Genomic DNA, 19303 nt, shown 5'->3' with positions numbered 1-19303 from the left:
TCATAACACTCTTATGTTGAATGTAAAATGTATGAGCAGAAATTTCTTTAATATCCTTCAGAATTTAGTCTGCATTTCCTCTGAGAGCACATTGGCAAGAGTGGCAGTGTTCAGAGATATTTCCCTTTGTCCTCCAAAGGGAAATATGTGGCAAAACATTCCTCACAATCTGAATACAATTTGCACAAGCAGTCCCTGTTCACTGTCTGTGTGCATCCATTCCTTTTATAGATCATGTAGGCCTATTAAAACTATCCTTATCATCAACCGATGTGAGGACATCTCTCTCTCCTTCTCTCCCTCTCTCCAATGGCTTTGACATTTCCAGTCTGATAACGCTTAAGCTTTTCATATCAGTCTAAATGTCATTGTGTGTTTCCTCTGAGCTGGACTCGGCGTCTATCTGTAGCCCATTTAAAGAGGTGAGTGGCCTCCACAGGAAATTACAGCCCGCACCTGACCCTCATCGGAAGATGGGACCACTGGGCACAACCGGAAGCTTTTTAAGAGACTCAATTACATTTGATTGAACACTCACATACACAAACTGTGTACGGATTGATTTACTGTGTGATTATAATCATTATGAATGACCATAACGTGGTTGATACTCACTGTGTTTGCAGAATTATTGCTCCCTTAAAGGTGCAGTAAGCGATTTCGAAGAAATGCTGTTGAAAGTGGATCAGACCGAGCACCACGACACACTTGTAGCCAATAAGCAGTAGGGGGCGCATACACTCATGATGGGGGAGGAGAGAGATTGATTTAAAGGGGGATTTGAAGAAAGACTGTAGAAAGAGTGGTGGCTGAGAGACATTTCAAAAGAGGTCAGATGATTATCAATGAAAAAAGAAGCGTTATGATCAGGTGACATCTTTAGGACCCACGTTAATATTAGTTTTGTTTTTTAAATTGAATATAAAAAGGCACTTATAATGGAAGTAAAGTTTCAAAGAGTTTAAAAACTAAAATGTTAAGCTCTTGTTTTTGTTTTTCTTAAAGCAATTATATTAACTCTTCCATAAAAGATGTACATCATTTGAGGGGATCATTTTGTTTAGATTGTCATTTGAGTGCTGGGACTACTTCTGAACTTTAAATTCAGCTGCAAATGATGGCCAGGCAGGTCATGAACTTTGAGTAGGTCGAAGTTTACACTTCACTTTATCAAAGCTAATGTTTCTTTAGTGTTCTGGTGTTGGTTTTTGCAGTGAGCTCTATAACAAGCACTTTGTCTCTTGGTTTTCCCAGGTGTCACTGGTCTGGTGCAGATTGATGAGAATGGAGACAGAGAGACTGATTTCGCCTTGTGGGACATGAATGACACGAGCAGTGACTTTCAGGTTTGTGATAATTGCATATTCATTTTGTCTCACAGCTTTCTCATTTGTCTGTTTCTTATTGATATTATCAAGTTTTAGTCAGGGGGAAATTTTCATTATTTTTCAGAGGCGCACGTGGTTAATTCATTATATATATATACCTTACTTCGAATAGCAATGATGCTTCTGTTAGTAATAGATGGATGAAATGCAATCACATTTTTCTTACAGCAGATATGCGTGTGTCATCCAAACAGTTTTGCCTTTGTTGCAGGCTAATGAATTAGAATATAACACCTGAATATCAAAAACAAGGGGCAGATTGGTAGTATAAATTTAAAACCAGAGTACATACATACACACACACACACACACACACCTACACACACACACACACACACACACACTCTCTCTCCTTTCTGAAAGACACTTGATTGGTAATTGGGAGGCCAGGCTGTAGAGAGGTTAATTATAGGATACATATTCAGTCAGGGGAATGTTTTTTGTTTGTGTGAGTGTGTACAGGATAGATGCTGAAAAGATATTAAAGATCTCAGCTGCTTTCTGAATGAAGCTTGTCCTTGTAATTGTTTCCCTAAATTTTTCATTTTAACATTTTGCTTTTGCTATCTGTGAAAGTCAAAGAATTCGCTTGACAAGTGCAGTTTTTTTTTTATCCTTGTTGACGTCAAGGAGGTCAAGATTATAGCTCAGGCTGGTAGATGCCATAACTAAACCATCTGGACACAAAAAACATCTTTCACCACTGAAAGCCATTGAAAACTACCAGTGTATTCAAATGGAATAATTTTTGCCAGTAATTTTTAAAATTACATTATATTATACTAGATGTTTTAGCAGTGCCAAATGTTTTGAGGGCTCTTAGAAGTGTGAAATTGATTTTTTGTTTATATTGTTTCATCAAATACAGCAAAAACAGTAATATATTGAAATGTTAAAATGTTTTCTATTTTAATATATTTTTAAAATGTATTCCTCTAATGGCAAAGCTGAATTTTCAGCAGCCATTATTCCAGCCTTCAGTGTCACACAATCCTTTAGAAATCATTATAATATGATGATTTGTTGCTCAAAAAACATTTATTATTATTATCAGTGTTGTTGCTCAAAAAATATTTATTATTATAATCAGTGTTGAAAAGCTTCTTCATATTTTTGTGGAAGTCATGCATTTGTTTCAGCGTTCTTTGATGAATAGAAAGGTCAAAAGGACAGCATTTATTTAAAATAAAAATCTTTTGTAACGTTATGGGCAAATTCCAAATGGAAGTGAGCATCCCTATGCCCTACTCGTTTTGAAGGGCAGAGCCCTTGAAGTGGGGACTTTGGAATGAGCAGGGCACTTGTGTGTCATTACATAGCCATTTGGAATGCACTTGGCAAAGTGAGCAATGAAAAACAAATGAATTTCCTCATCTTCACCTGGGATGTTCCCATGACAACGCAGCATTAGCTGTTCTTACAACAGAAGTTTCTTATTATTGCTGTTAACATAAAAAAACGCAGTTTGGAATTTGCCCTATAAATATCTTTGCTGTCTCCTTTGACAGATTTAATGAAATAAAGTATTCATACTAATCCTAATGAACTAGACATGAACTAAAAACCAAAACAAAATTCAATTTTGATGGGATTTTGGGTCCTCAAGGTATTGCAACAAGTCTAACATTGAACACTGCTGTTTTCCTTCCATTTTAGATTTTGAATTTATTGAATCATATGAATAAAATAATCCATCTCTATCTGGACTGTTTGTTCTCTTATTGATTACTTCATGTTGTGCTGCAGATTGTGGCGGTGTATAACGGCACTCAGAAGCAGATGAAGATTCTTCCTGGGATGACCATCCAGTGGCCAGGTGGTAACATTCCCTTGGATGTGCCTAAATGCGGCTTTAAGAACGAGAATCCTGCCTGTCGTCCATGTAGGTAACTTACACTAGTTTTGCAGTCAAACTGCTTATACACCTCTCAATTGCCATCACTTTCCCTCTTTCCTTTTAGCAACATTCACAGTGCAACAGATGATTTCCATTGTGCTTTTCCTCATCTTTGTCATCATCTTCACTGTGACCGTGTTTATATACAGGTGAGAGCAAACAAGATTATTTTGATACCTGATACCTAATCAATCATTTATAAATGTTGGTTCTTCTGATTCTATTCTACAAATATGACCTTGTCTAAAACACCTACTATATATACATACAGAAGGCTGAAGCTGGAGAAGGAGTTGGTCGCTCAGTTATGGAGGATCTCTTGGGATGACATTCAGATGAGCAATCTGGAAAAGGCCATGAGAAGCACCGGCAGCAAACTTACACTCTCTCTAGTAAAACACAGATACAGTACATACTACATACTAGTGCACACTCATATTTCTCAAATGTCTTTTCCAGCTCTCTGGTTTTCCATTTAATATTAATTTGATTTGATTATTTATTATGCTTATTATCGTAATTATATCAGTTGTTCTCTCTCATTCTCTACAGAGAGGTTCAAACTATGGATCACTGCTGACAGCTGATGGTAATTTCCAGCTGTTCGCTAAAACTGGCTACTTTAAGGTATCTTTCTGATAAGCTCTCTTTAAATGTTTACATAGTAACCCTTCAATTTGGTAACATTTGGTATTATGAACTAACAATGAACAACATTATTTACAGCATTTATTAATTTTTAATAGGTTAATGATAATTTAGAAATATTTATTTAATTGCCAGTTTATTTTTGTTTATCATACATTTTAAAATGTTGATTTATACATGTTGAAATGTTAAAAATGTATGAGTTGTAATTTACATTAACCTACATTAAATGCTTTAACAGTATTTTAACAGTACAGATTTACCATTTAAAGGTGCCTTAGAACCAGTTTTCACAAGATGTAATATAAGTCTAAGGTGTCCCCTGAATGTTTCTGTGAAGTTTCAGCTCAAAATACCCCATAGATTTTTTTTAATACATTTTTCAACTACCTATTTTGGGTACATCATTAACTATGCACCGATTCAGGCTGCGGCCCTTTTAAATCGCGCGCTCCCTGCCCCCTGAGCTCTTGCCTATAATACAGTGCATTAACAAAGTTCACACAGCTAATATAACACTCAAATGATCTTTACAAGATGTTCGTCGTGCATACTGCATGCATGCGTCGGATTTCTGTGAGTATTGTATTTATTTGGATGTTTACATTTGATTCTGAATGAGTTTGAGGCTGTGCTTCATGGCTAAAGCTAACATTACACACTGTTGGAGAGATTTATAAAGAATGAAGATGTTTATGCATTATACAGATTGCAAGTGTTTAATAATGAAAATAGTGACGGCTCTTGTCTCCGTGAATACAATAAGAAGCGATGGTAACTTTAACCACATTTAACAGTACATTAGCAACATGCTAACAAAACATTTAGAAAGACAATTTACAAATATCACTAAAAACATCATGTTATCATGGATCATGTCAGTTATTATTGCTCCATCTGCCATTTTTCGCTATTGTTCTTGCTTGCTTACCTAGTCTGATGATTCAGCTGTGCACATCCAGACGTCCTGCCCTTGTGTAACGTCTTGAACATGAGCTGGCATATGCAAATATTGGGGGCGTACATATTAATGATCCCGACCGTTACGTAACAGTGTTTTGTTATATCGGTGTTATGTTGAGATTCGCCTGTTCTTCAGAGGTCTTTTAAACAAGTGAGATTTATATAAGAAGGAGGATCAATGGAGTTTGAGACTCACTGTATGTCATGTACTTAACTCTTGTTATTCAACTATGCCAAGGTAAATTCAATTTTTGATTCTAGGGCACCTTTAAATGCTTGTTAGAACCTCAAAATGCACGAATGCTACCTACTGCAAACATAACACATGTGTCAATTTTTTCCCAGGGAAACATTGTAGCCATTAAATACATCAACAGAAAGCGCATCGAGTTAACGAGGAAAGTGTTGTTTGAACTGAAGCATGTGAGTGTGTCATGCTGTTAAAAGTTCTAAAAGTGTTCTAAAAGTAGATTATTCTGCTAATCGGATTATAATTATTACAAATACACTACCATTTAAAGGTTTGGGTTGAGTATGATTTTTTTTTTTTTTTTTTTAAGAAATGTATACTTTTATTTTTGATCAAAAGTAACAGCAAAGAATTGTTTTTCTTTTGAACTTTCTGTTTATCAAAGAATCATCAAAAATGATCATGGTTTCCATAAAAACATTAAGCAGCTACAATTTCATCATTGATAATGATAAGAAATGTTTCCTGAGCACCAAACCAGAATGATTTCTGAAGAATGGAGTAATCTTACTGACCCTAAACTTTTTAAATGGTACTGTAGGTTCATTGAATGCCAACAATAAGTGAAGTGTTTCGTTTATAAATGTTTGTAGAGATATACTGTGAATTATGAATAACAGTGCATGTTTGTTCTCCAGATGAGAGATGTGCAGAATGAGCATTTGACCCGTTTTATTGGCGCCTGCATCGACCCGCCCAATATCTGCATTGTCACAGAATACTGCCCTCGAGGCAGCCTACAGGTACAGACGCATGATTCTGTCATTGTAGGGGCTTATTGACATACTATGCTAATGATGTTTTCTATCCTCTAACCCTAAACTTAACCCTTACAGAAACAATTCTGTTTCCAACTAATACCAAGTATCTTGATTTTTAGTTGTTTATCTTATTTTCATACTATTTAAATAATTTTAATTCATCTTGAAGCCCCCTTGGAGGTTTGTTGAGGCTCCCTAGTGGGCCCCAGCCCTCAGTTGAGAACCACTGCATTATTAAGTTTGCCTTGAATCTAAATACTTTTTGGGCTTTATATGTATGTATCTTTTTCTGCATCTGCGTACAGGATGTTTTGGAGAATGAAAGCATCACACTAGACTGGATGTTCAAATATTCACTAGTCAGTGACATAGTAAAGGTAGAGGCCCCTCTTCGTACTTTAAAAAATGACAGAAAATTCGGTCATCATTTACTCACCCTCATGACGTTCCAAACCCGTAAGACTTTTGTTCATCTTCGAAAAATAAATGGAGATATTTTAATGAAATCTGATAGACTTTTGTCCCTACATTGACAGTCCACGCAACTACATTTTGATGCTTCAAAAAGTTCATAAAGAGATCATAACTAATCCATATGAATGGAGTTTAGTCCAAATTTTCTAAAGATACATGATCGCTTTATATGATGAAAAGATTTAATTTAGGCATTTATTCACCTATAAACATTCTTCAGTGCACATATCAGATACAGTAAATGTAAACGGAAGCATGCGCTTGCTTGATGTGCGAGAACAAGTGAGGTTCGTTATCTCGTGTGTCACACAGCACGTTTGAGTTTCCTCAAGAATCACTGAGGTTTTTTTTTCTGGTGCATCAGGCAAGTACAGTTTAGCTTCTGTTTATGTTCACTGATCAATGTTTATATGTGAATAAAAGCCTAAATTCAGTCTCTTCATCATACAAAAGCGATCCCGTCTCTTCAGAAAATTAGGACTAAACCATTCAGTTCATATGGGTTAGTTTTACGATCTCTTTATGAACTTTTTGAATCGACAAGGTGGTAGTTGCATGGACTGTCAATGGAAAGACAGAAATCTCTCAGATTTCATCAAAATATCTTCATTTGTGTTTAGAAGATGAACGCAAGACTTATAGGTTTGGAACAACATGAGGGTGACTAGTTGATGACTTTTTTTTAATTTTATTTTTGGGTGAACTAACCCTTTAAGTGTTCATGCATTTATTTTCTATGATAACTTTCCATTTTCTATAATTTTGCTCCATACCTACCCTCTTGCTTTCTTTCATACTTTCCAATCTTTCTCTCCCCTCAGGGCATGGCTTTCCTTCATAACAGTGTGATTGTATCCCATGGCAACTTGAAGTCATCCAACTGTGTGGTTGACAATCGTTTTGTGCTAAAGATCACTGACTATGGGCTGTCCAGCATCAGGACAGAGTCAGACACGGAGGACGCACACTCTTATTATGCACGTCAGTCATGTGACCTTTCGTCTTCGTCAATTCATGTCAAATTGACTCACATGGCTGCATTTTCCACAACAAGCATGCATACAAACCTCAGTCACGGTCTCTGTTGTTCACTGTCAGTCCCCTGTCTGTCTCTGTGTGCATCTGCATATGCCTGTGTGTAGGTAAGCTGTGGACAGCTCCAGAGCTGTTGAGATTGAAGTGCTTTCCTCCAGGAGGCACGCAAAAGGCCGACATCTACAGTTTTGGCATCATACTTCAGGAAGTGGCTCTGCGCAGAGGAGTCTTTTACCTGGAGGGAGACTCGCTAAGCCCCAAAGGTCAGAGATCAAATCTTGCCAATCCATGTGTCATATATTACACAATTAGCCTAGGCCTACCTGTCTCCATCCTGTTTTCGACATTAAATCCTGAAGCTTAAACATTTACACACCCTCATTTAGTTTCAAACCTTTATGACTTTCAGTGGAGCATTTTGGAAAATGTTTTTTTTTTTTTTTTTTTGCCCAAGTCAGTGTTGTTTTGGCCCTCAGTGACTCACTGTATGGATAAAAACAGCTGAAACATTCTTTAAAATATATTTTTTGTGCGTGTTCCACAGAAGAAAGAAAGTTGTACAGGTCTGGAGCTATACAATTCTTTCAAGCTTTATATAGGATGTAAAAGTATCATCTATCTGACTCATCCATATAACTATATTGTAAGTCCTCTGGTCATTTTATAGGTTTGTTATGAAAAATGGAATGAAATTTAAAGAGTTTGTTCACCCCAAAATGAAAATTCTGTCATTAATTACTCACCCGCATGTCGTTCCAAACCCGTAAGAACTTTGTTCATCTTCAGAACATATTTTTGATGACAGAATGCTGTCAGATTTTCCTTCCATTGGTGGTTCAAAAAGTTCATAAAGAGTTTGGAAAACGAATCCATATTAATCGAGCGGTTTAGTCCACATTTTCTGAAGAGGCTTGTTTGCTTTTTATGATAGCTGAAAGTCAGAACCAGTTGCAGATAATGGCCAGTCAGATTTGACAGAAAATTGCATAGTGTATAGTGCACCCACTTTGGTTTAGCTTCAGACTATGATTCCATCCAGTCAGAAGATATCAATATATCAAGATATTTTGAGCCAATTTTAGAACAGATTGTTTTCTTTTGTCATGCGTATCCTAGCAACAAGACAGGTTTGTTGTGTTTGGAACAACTTGAAAGTAGTGTGTGATCCTCAGTCATTTTTTCCTCTGTAACCATTTACGAATTCTGCTATTATATGATGTCTAGCGTTTTCAAATTTGTTTAGATTTCAAGTTATGTAGCCTTTAAATTTAGTTTCTCACACAAAGCTGTAATTTGGCTTTAGAACATCTGAAATATTGCACACAAGTCAAACTGGACTGATGCTTTTATAGTACTTTCTTATCCTTTTTAAAGCTTAAAAGCCTTAGTTTGGTAAAGCCTGGTTTTATGTGTTCTCCATTTAATTAATAAATAATGTCATTCATTTTATTCCTTTAATATGATTAATTTTGCTTCTCTGTGAAATTTGGGCTCTAAAATTCTTGGGGCCTTTGAACAATTTGAGAAGGATGAAAAACTTGGTTTTCTGCCTCTTTCTAAAACGCTTCAAAATATTGATGCACGTCTCTGCACTCACGCAAATTACTCTCGAGAGCCTCCACAGTGACGGGAATGAAAGACGCTAATGAACCAGGTTCTTCAGAGAGGTCAACAAATACACAACCAGACACCATTCACAGTGCTCACACACATACACATGCATTTTCTAGCATCCTCTCTTTACTACAGACACATCAAACATGATCCTTTACACATACACTATATATGCATAAGAACACCCTCACAAGCTCTTAATTTGCCAGTCCACTACCCCTCTCGGTCCGCCGTCAGTGAGTTTTTCAGAAGAGGAAGACACTTGACATTATCTTGTCATCCTGCCAAAATACTCTCACAAATTGCATCCCCTATTTATGGTTCTGTTTTTTTTTTTTTTTTGCAGAGAACAGCTCTTAGGTGGTGAAGAGCTCTCTAATTTGTATATAGAAGTCAGTTATAGTGTCAGACTTTTGCATTTTGATTCTGTATGATTATACAGAGTTGCTAATTGCCATAAAATATGGAGATCACGACTTACTAAAATGTTGCTAAAGTAACATTCCCAGTCGTCTCCATTGCCTCTATAATTTCGATCCGCATTAAATGAAAGAAAAGCTTTATGAATCACTGTCACTTTATATCACTTTCAGAGACACTAAAATGTTCATTTGTTCGTCACACAAACACACACACACATCCATCCACACTTGTCTCTTTTACTCTCTTTCCCTCTCTAATCTAATTCATTGATTTAGTCGTGTGATTCAGAATACTGAAAAGTGATTGGTCTGTATGTGTGTATATGTTTGTTTTTAGTTGAACAACAGACTTCTGGTACACACACACACAAACACAGATAATGTGCTGTCAGCATCACTGGAGCTTGGGATCTCAGCATTATAATCAGAACTGACGTAGAAGAAGAGATCATATCAGTCTTCAGGCGGCATGCATGCATTTGGGCACCTTGCTGATGAGATTACTGTTGGCAAAGATTATGGTTGTAGACTGGTGAATCAATCGGCCTAGTGTATGCTTGGCCAACCAATCAACCTGGCACCACCAGCACACATATAAATACCAAACACAAAGAAATTGTGCAGCAGTAAGGATGACCTGAGCTTTGAAGAGCTGTTTCTTATCAGGACAGATTGTCTGTGAAAAGCCTCAGATGGAGCTGAGAAATTAGGTTTTTACTAGAGTGCTACAACCCACAGCCGTTTCTTCTAGGCTTTCAGAGCTGTAAGAGCCTGATGAATAGAGCTGAGAGAGATCAGGCAGAGGATGGAAAACAGAGATAAAACATTGTGGGAGTTTGTGGGAATAAGACAGACGGAAAATGCCCTGATGCAACAGATAATAGAGAGAAAAGGAAGGAAGGAGCATTGACAGGCAAAATGTTTTCAGACTACCGATACTGTTGAAGTTAAAGGAACAGTTCACCCAAATGTTGTTTTTTTGGTTACACTTTATTTTACAGTGGCGTAGTTACATTGTAATTACTCAAATAAGAACTGAATTCTATTAATGAACTACATGTAGTGTAGAGTAGTGTAGAGTTACAGTTAGGGTTAGGGTTTGGTTTAGAGTTAGTTAATTATGCATAATTTACTATTATTACTATAGTAAGTACATGTAGTAACGTGTAACTACGGCACTGTAAAATAAAGTGTTACCTTTTTTTCTTTTGGTTATGCCTTATTAAAGTTACAACGTAATGGAAGTATTGACTAATTTTTCTTCCATATTGTGAAAGTGAAACAAATTATCGAAAAGAATAAATTGTTGGACAGGCACTTGGTTTAATCTCACAGTAGTTGATTGGATGGAGATAGATCTGAATGTGAATTATCACATTTGAATTAAAAATTAAAAAAAAAAAAAACATTCATTCACACTAAAATCAATAACATCAATAACATGTATTTAGAAAATAGATAGGGTGAATTTCCAAATTTAAAGGTGCCCTAGATTCAAAAATTGAATTTACCTCGGCATAGTTAAATAAGAGTTCAGTACACAGAAATGACATACAGTGAGTCTCAAACTCCATTGTTTCCTCCTTCTTATATAAATCTCATTTGTTTAAAAGACCTCTGAAGAATAGGCGAATCTCAACATAACACTGACTGTTACGTAACAGTCGGGGTGTATGCCCCAATATTTGCATATGCCAGCCCATGTTCCCAACATTATGAAAGGCATTAGACAAGGGCAGCCAGTATAAACGTCTGGATGTGCACAGCTGAATCATCAGACTAGGTAAGCAAGCAAAATAGCGAAAAATGGCAGACGGAGCAATAATAACTGACATGATCCATGATATCATGATATTTTTAGTGATATTTGCAAATTGTCTTTCTAAATGTTTCGTTAGCATGTTGCTAATGTACTGTTAAATGTGGTTAAAGTTACCATCGTTTCTTACTGTATTCACGCAGACAAGACTGTCGTTATTTTCATTTTTTAAACACTTGCAGTCTGTATTATTCATAAACACAACTTCATTCTTTATAAATCTCTCCAACAGTGTAGCATTAGCCGTTAGCCACGGAGCACCATCAAACTCATGCAGAATCAAATGTAAACATCCAAATAAATACTGTACTTAAGCGATTAGACATGTTGCATGACGAACACTTCGTAAAGATCCATTTTGAGGGTTATATTAGCTGTTTAAACTTTGTTTTTAAGCTGTTTAAGGCAAGCACGAGCTCCGTGGGCGGAGAGCACAAGATTTAAAGGGGCCTCGCTGCATAAATCGGCGCGTTTATAATGATGCCCCAAAATAGGCAGTTAAAAAAATTAATAATAAAAAAAACTATGGGGTATTTTGAGCTGAAACTTCACAGACACATTTAAGGGACACCTAAGACTTATATTACATCTTTCTTGGGCACCTTTAAAATCAGGACTCATAACTGATAAAATGGTCATTATTTTGTCTAAGTTAATTAAAAAGTAAACACTAAAAACAAAAATCAGTTGCTTTAATTGCTACAGGTGAATTTAGGCGTCACAAAATTATAATGAACAGTATAAAAAATGAATTTTCATTTTGATATTTGCTAAAGATTACATTTACCAGTGTTAAATTATTAGTATTTTTAAACTTGAGCGTTAGATAATGGCAAGGGTAATATGAATGTAAAAATAGGGTTTTGACGGTGAGTAAATTGTCAAGATAATTTTTTTGGGTGATCTGTTACATTAAACTCAAAAATTCCCCTCTCTCTATTCCTGCTCTCCCACTTTCTTTCTTTGTGTATAGAGATTGTGGACCGTCTAGCTCTGGGCGAATGGCCATACCTACGGCCATCACTGAACCCTCAGGCCCACAGTGAAGAATTGGGTCTGCTGATGCAGCGCTGTTGGGCCGAAGAGCCATCAGACAGACCAGAGTTCAACCATATTAGTGTGTTACTTCACAAACAGAACAGGTCTATCCCCTTTTGCTGTCTATACTGCCTCACCTGTCTGTTTGCTTATTTCTGTAACATTTATTTCTCTCAGAGCAAATAGTCATTTCATGAACAATTTTATAAAATTCCACTTTTTGTTCACTTATTATTATGAACATTCACCAGATCCTGTCTCTTTCTCTGTCTCTTATTCTCTTTTCTCAGGGAGCACAGAAGTAATATCTTGGATAATCTTTTGTCTCGAATGGAGCAGTATGCAAATAATCTAGAGGAGCTGGTAGAGGAGCGTACTCAAGCCTACCTGGAGGAGAAACGCAAGGCAGAAGCTTTACTGTATCAGATCCTCCCTCAGTCAGTTGGCTGACATGCTGCACAAATAATAAATCAGCTATAAAAAAAAAAAACCCTCTACACACTTGTTTAACCCTCATAGGACTTGATTTCTCTTGTGTGTTTTAGTTCAGTGGCAGAGCAGCTGAAGAAAGGTGAGACAGTGCAGGCTGAAGCTTTTGACTCTGTCACCATTTACTTCAGTGATATCGTGGGCTTCACGGCCCTGTCAGCAGAGAGCACACCTTTGCAGGTACCTTGCACAAAACTAATTCTGCTTTGTTTTTAGTTTGACACTAAAGATTTTAAGTGTGTGTATGTCTCTCTCATAGATCGTCACCCTCCTCAATGACCTTTACACCTGCTTTGATGCCATTATAGACAATTTTGATGTTTACAAGGTATCACCACCTCATACCTGACCACATATTTGTCCTAGACAGCTGTATACATCTCTCTTTTGTCAACAATTATGTCTTCACTTTATTTATTCCTCATTTTTCCTCTTGCATTTAAAAATTTTAGCTTTCTAAACGTACTAAAAAAAGTCAACAAAAATTGTATTGTTATGATTTTATATAAATTTTGACAAGTAAATGAGCATCTTTTTATGGCCATTTTCTTGAAATGACATTTTGGTCACATAGCAAATTAATTATTTCTGTTTTATAACAGATCCCCAATTTTACCTTTTGCTTCTTAAAAATATATATCTGGTAATTTTAAAAGGGTTTTATTTAATTTTTTTTGTATTACAATCGTATGGGACATTTTTTCTTTTAAAAAGGGGGAAAAGCCTCCATGAGGATTTAAAAAAAAAATCAAATTTAAAAGTGTTTAATAAGACAATGCTTAATTTGCATATTTGTTTAATAAATATTGAATGCATCCTAATAGAAAATGTATGTATTTTCATATTGCAAAGTTTGTCATTAATATAAAGGAAAATTATGGCTTATAGAACTTATTTAGGGTACATTACAGTTTTCCATTTGGTAAGATTTTTTGTTTTTTGTTTATGCTCACCAACGCTGCAATTATTTGATCAACAACATTCTAATTTATTGATCACACTATACTTCTAGCCCTCACAGCCTCATTTTCATTTCTATCAAAAATGAAATATGGTGCTACTCTTACTAAGGTCTATTCTCCTGAACATTCACTGAATTAAACAAGAAACATCCTCAGTTTTAACAGTTTTTATATATATATATATATATATATATATATATATATATATATATATATATATATATATATATATATTTTTTTTTTTTTTTTTTTTTTTTTTTTTTTTTTTTTGTAAAAACTTAAAAACTCCCGGTTTCACAGAGAAAGCTTAAGCATAGTCTCAGATTAAATGCATGTTTGAGCTATTTTAACTGAAAGCAACTTTTACTGACGTGTCTTAAAATATGTCAGTGCTATTGTTTTGTCTCAAGATGCACACCAGTATAGTTTTTTTCTTAGGCACAACTAAAATGCCCTAATTAAACTAAGGCCTAATCCTGGTTTAATCTAAACCCTGTCTGTGAAACCGGGGCCTACATGTATTAGTCTTGTGTTTTGTGCTGATGTGGATCTCTGTCTGCTGTGGTGGTTTCGTTTCTAATTGTTCCTTAGGTGGAGACAATAGGAGATGCCTACATGGTGGTTTCAGGATTGCCTGTACGGAACGGGAAAATGCACGGTCGTGAGATCGCACGCATGTCACTTGCTCTGCTGGAGGCTGTTAAAACATTTAAGATTCGCCACCGACCTGATGAGCAGCTCAAATTACGAATCGGCATTCACAGTGGTAAGAATGATCGCATCAATCTTAATGAAGTTAAACTAGTCTTTAACATACTGTTAGTCTATTTAAATTAGTAGAAAACTGACTCTTATGGTTATAATAAGCTTTGTTAGTATATAATCGCTATCCATTGCAGACATACTTCTCAAACTCATACATAGACTAATAATTTTTTCATTAACATGCATAGTTTTGAACAGCATTTCTACGTGTATTTGTGTTTCAGGCCCTGTCTGTGCAGGAGTAGTTGGGCTGAAGATGCCTCGGTACTGTCTCTTTGGAGACACAGTGAACACATCCTCTCGCATGGAGTCAAATGGAGAACGTAAGAACTTACTGTTCCCATTCCCACCAAATGGCAACTTGTGCATAGAACTAAAGGTGAAGAGTTCAGGGTTGCTTTTCTCAAAAGCATCGTAAACCTAAGTTGGTCGCCGAACAATTGCCACTAATGGTCTCAACTTAAGGCTTACGATGCTTTTGGGAAACGCAGCCCAGGTCAGTTAGTAAAGGCTTAGTGGTTTGAGCCATGACTCTATACTAAGGGTATTAAACAAGAACTGAAGAAATACTAAATGTTTCATTTTTATAATAGATTTGAGGTATAAAATTGACAAATATCCAGTCAAAAGTTCAATTAATTTCTGCAGACCACAGTGAGATTGAGATTGCTACATTTTTAATATTAAAAATTATTATTATTCCTGTATTATCTGTCCTTTTTAAACATCTGCTTTAATATTTCAAAAGAGATGCATCTTCATATGTTGGATAATCAACACCAGTTTTCCATAATGAAATTCACAATCATTTGTAGAAGCCTAAACAAAAAAAGTTGATGAAAAGATTCTATTGTAATTCAGATTTAATTATTTCGCCCACCACCTGTTTCCCCACGTAAACACTGCCAGATAAATGAGACATATCAGCCGGCGTTTGATAACACTTGACAAAAGCAAAACAAATTGCAATCAGGAAAGTGATTAATTTTGAACGTTTCTAATTTATTCCTCACAGAATTAGATTAGCATATATATATATATATATATATATATATATATATATATATATATAGTACAGTCCAAAAGTTTGGAACCACTAAGATTTTTAATGTTTTTAAAAGAAGTTTGGTCTGCTCACCAAGGCTACATTTATTTAATTAAAAATACAGTAAAAACAGTAATATTGTGAAATATTATTACAATTTAAAATAACTGTTTTCTATTTGAAGTAATTTATTCCTGTGATGGCAAAGCTGAAATTTCAGCATTATTACTCCAGTCTTCAGTGTCACATGATCCTTCAGAAATCATTCTAATATGCTGATCTGCTGCTCAAGAAACATTTAATGTGTACAATTGTACAAAATATTTGTGTTCAGGATTATTTGATGAATAGAAAGTTCAAAAGAACAGTGTTTATCTGAAATCTAATCTTTTGTAACATTATAAATGTCTTTACTGCCACTTTTGATTGATTTAATGCATCCTTGCTGAATAAAAGTATTCATTTCTTTAATTTCTTTTCAAAAAAATTAGAAATTAAAATTCTTACTGACCCCAAACTTTTGAACGGTATATAATGCTAAGCTTTGTATTTCAGATAAATGCTGTTCTTTTGAACTTTCTATTCATCAAGGATTATATATATATATATATATATATATATATATATATATATATATATATATATATATATATATATTCAAAAGAACAGCATTTATCTGAAATACAAAGCTTAGCATTATATACCGTTCAAAAGTTTGGGGTCAGTAAGAATTTTAATTTCTAATTTTTTTGAAAAGAAATTAAAGAAATGAATACTTTTATATATATATATATTATATATTATATATATATATATTTAATATGGTAATCTAATATATATATATATATATATATATATATATATATATATATATATATATATATATATATATATATATATATATATATATATATATATATATATATAAAATACCGGACCCGACAAAAGCCGATTCAACATCGATTTAACGTTCAGTTGGCAAAAACAAGCACCAACCAATGCCAATAAATGCTGACAGGGGTAACACACTGATCCGATAAAACAAAACAACAACGATTAACTTGTTTGCTGCCGCTGGTTGGTGTCTGTCGGTGCAGTGTGAATTGGCCTTAACTGAATAAAAATAAGCTTAAATTGAAGTGACTAAAACTAAAATGACTAAAACTAAAACTGAAATAAAATAAAGCTAAATAAAAAAAAATGACAAGCACATAAAAAGTTGAACTAATATTAAAAAGAAATCTGAAAATAAAAAAATAAAAGCTAATTCAAAATATTAATACTATAATATTATATAAATAATACCAAAATAACACTGTGTTTGCCAATAAAAATAATTGGCTCTTTAAAGTACCTGCTGGTGGAAAGTACAGTAAATCTTTTCTAAGTTTGCCAAAACACGTTAGTCAACCCGGTGAAGTGAGCTGTGTGAACTCAACTAATCAGGCTTTATACAGTAACACTGTAATCATGACACGCTGTTATCCTGCAGCTCTGAAGATTCATGTGTCGTCAGCCACTCGAGATGTGCTGCTGGAGTTCAACTGCTTCCAGCTGGAGCTGAGAGGAGATGTGGAGATGAAGGGAAAAGGGAAGATGAGGACCTACTGGCTTCTGGGGGAAATGAAGGACAGTGATTGAGCGAAAATCATGGGATCAGCAGAGACACACTGACTCTAGTCAAATACACCCACAGGGGAACCAAGCCAAGACTGTTGGGGGCTGGTTCTGTTGGCCAAATGCACACACACATATTCCTGTACAGCACTAGATGATGTCTGACCTTGTATATATGTACTTTAAGATGTTCTTTTTTTCTTTTGTAAGAGCACCAGCTGCAGCTGTAAATGAAGTGAAGGTTGAATGTGATTGAATATCGTCCCCTGGTGGATAAGTAGCAGCACTGCTGGCTTAAAATATATTAGACTAAATAAATATGATTGCTAAAGAAAAGGATGAAAAAAAAATGAAGTTATTACTCATAATGTAGCTCACCAAAAAAAACAACAAGGCTTTCATAATTCAAATGTTTTGAAGACAAACATCCATAAATTATTTTCTATTTTGTCATTTATTTCACTGAAGTAGTATTAATAGATTCTTATATTCCAAATAATTTTTACCACCCAGTCAGACTCTTGCACACATATACATTCTTCCTTAAGCCATTTAGACACATTGTTTTCAGGTTCATGGTCTTGCTGAACGAGGAGCTTGTTGACAGATGGTTGTTAGTGATTATTTTTTGTTATTTTTGGTATAATTGATGCAATTTTGTGAGCCACGCAGAATTACAGGAGCTTTAACATAGCATTAATAAACCATAAAAATAAAATCAACCTGCTAACATATCAGTAACATCACTCAGATCATTTTCCCATCTTTTCCATTATCCCTGCAGAGTCTACAGGTATGTTTCATGGGAGATTAATTTCTGACTGCAATCAAGATCTGAATCCTTTTAAAATCATCTTTTAATTTCTTATATATTCTCTTGAGAGTCTACATAAGTACCTGCCTGACGCTTTAATTACTTTTAACCACCTTGATTGGATTCTCTCACTGATTTCAGATTGTCATTCCCATGTGCACTTAAAGGTGACACTTTTGAGAGAGCAGAGAGAGAGACTTTTAATAACTGCTCCTTCAACATGATCCCAGTTAAGAAGTGTTTAAACTTGCATTTAGGTACAACAAATGTTTCCACATATTTTAAACCCATATATTACCAAACTAAAGTGCATTCATTATAATGTTAGAAGCACCAATGATATTTAAACTTCATTTTTATAATATTTAGAGGCACTGTTATGGAAGGAAAGGCTCAAGTTCTGTTTCTGCCTGAGGATTTCCTCTGATTACCACTGCTGTGTTATACTCAGCATTCCATGTTTAGTCCACATATGAGATATTTTTTAGCAATTAAGTATTCATTTAGGCACATATAGAAACTCATGTGGAGACAAAGAGAAAAAAAAAAACCATTAGCTTCATTTTTAATTAATCATTTCTTACCACTTTGCACTCAACTAAAATCATATGATACAAGAAAGGGAACAATTTAGTCCTTAATAGTGTACATAATGAGTCGTGTGTGATATTGAATGCATATGGGCTACTCATTTATGAATATAATTGTAGTGTATTTGTCATTCATCAACATATTGGGCAGCATTTATTTTCATACTAAAGGCCAGAACACTCTTAAAAACAAATTTGTTATTGACGTACGTGAAGAGCCTTTAGCATCCATGGAATCTTTCAAATGCAAAAAGTTCTTAAGATTATTCAAATGTTCTTCACACTAAGAAAAGAAAAGTTCACTGAAATGCTATATGGCATAAAAATGGTTGTTCTCTGAAATCGCTACAAAAAAAGTTTGTAGAATTTTATTTTTAATAGTGAACATTTTTGTTTTTTATTAACCACAATGTTCCTTTTACAGTTTTACAGATATTTTATTGGAAAATGCTACATTAGATTTATACAGTTATAATCACACCATGAAGGATGTCCAATCTGTGACCTTTGAGGTTCTGCGTCTGAGACACACAGATGTGAGTGATTGATTATTATTTAGCCATTTTCTTTAGGAAGTTACTTCACCGAGACCAGGGAAACTTAGGTAAACATTTTTTCCATCCTTTTCGTAAAAATCCATAGCAGACGTGATGAGCAGGTCTCAGTAGTTCTGAACAGTCACATGAATCGTGCAGCTTCAGGGGAGCTGCAT

At 34.9% G+C, this 19303-nt stretch overlaps 1 protein-coding gene across 3 annotated transcripts in view; it reads left to right on the top strand.

The window, feature by feature from the left end:
* npr1b (natriuretic peptide receptor 1b) overlaps positions 1-17864 on the top strand; it is a 52690-nt gene extending 34826 nt beyond the window's left edge. For 2 of the 3 annotated variants that reach the window (XM_067407772.1, XM_067407780.1), the window contains exons 6-22: positions 1255-1346; positions 3135-3270; positions 3350-3434; positions 3557-3677; positions 3838-3912; positions 5242-5319; positions 5785-5889; positions 6213-6284; positions 7203-7362; positions 7524-7679; positions 12245-12413; positions 12600-12746; positions 12855-12978; positions 13058-13126; positions 14352-14526; positions 14750-14848; positions 17063-17864. In XM_067407772.1, coding sequence (XP_067263873.1) covers positions 1255-1346; positions 3135-3270; positions 3350-3434; positions 3557-3677; positions 3838-3912; positions 5242-5319; positions 5785-5889; positions 6213-6284; positions 7203-7362; positions 7524-7679; positions 12245-12413; positions 12600-12746; positions 12855-12978; positions 13058-13126; positions 14352-14526; positions 14750-14848; positions 17063-17211 — 2012 coding nt within the window. In that variant the 3' untranslated portion in view covers positions 17212-17864. The remainder of the gene's footprint in view (positions 1-1254; positions 1347-3134; positions 3271-3349; positions 3435-3556; positions 3678-3837; positions 3913-5241; positions 5320-5784; positions 5890-6212; positions 6285-7202; positions 7363-7523; positions 7680-12244; positions 12414-12599; positions 12747-12854; positions 12979-13057; positions 13127-14351; positions 14527-14749; positions 14849-17062) is intronic. The other variant, XM_067407789.1, reaches the window with a different exon arrangement.
* Positions 17865-19303: the final 1439 nt, after the last annotated feature.

This window comes from Chanodichthys erythropterus, chromosome 2 (assembly GCF_024489055.1).
Source record: "Chanodichthys erythropterus isolate Z2021 chromosome 2, ASM2448905v1, whole genome shotgun sequence".
Classification (NCBI taxonomy): Eukaryota; Metazoa; Chordata; class Actinopteri; order Cypriniformes; family Xenocyprididae; genus Chanodichthys; species Chanodichthys erythropterus.
The sequence above is the reverse complement of the archived record's forward strand: the minus strand, read 5'-3'. Positions and strand labels throughout refer to the sequence as shown.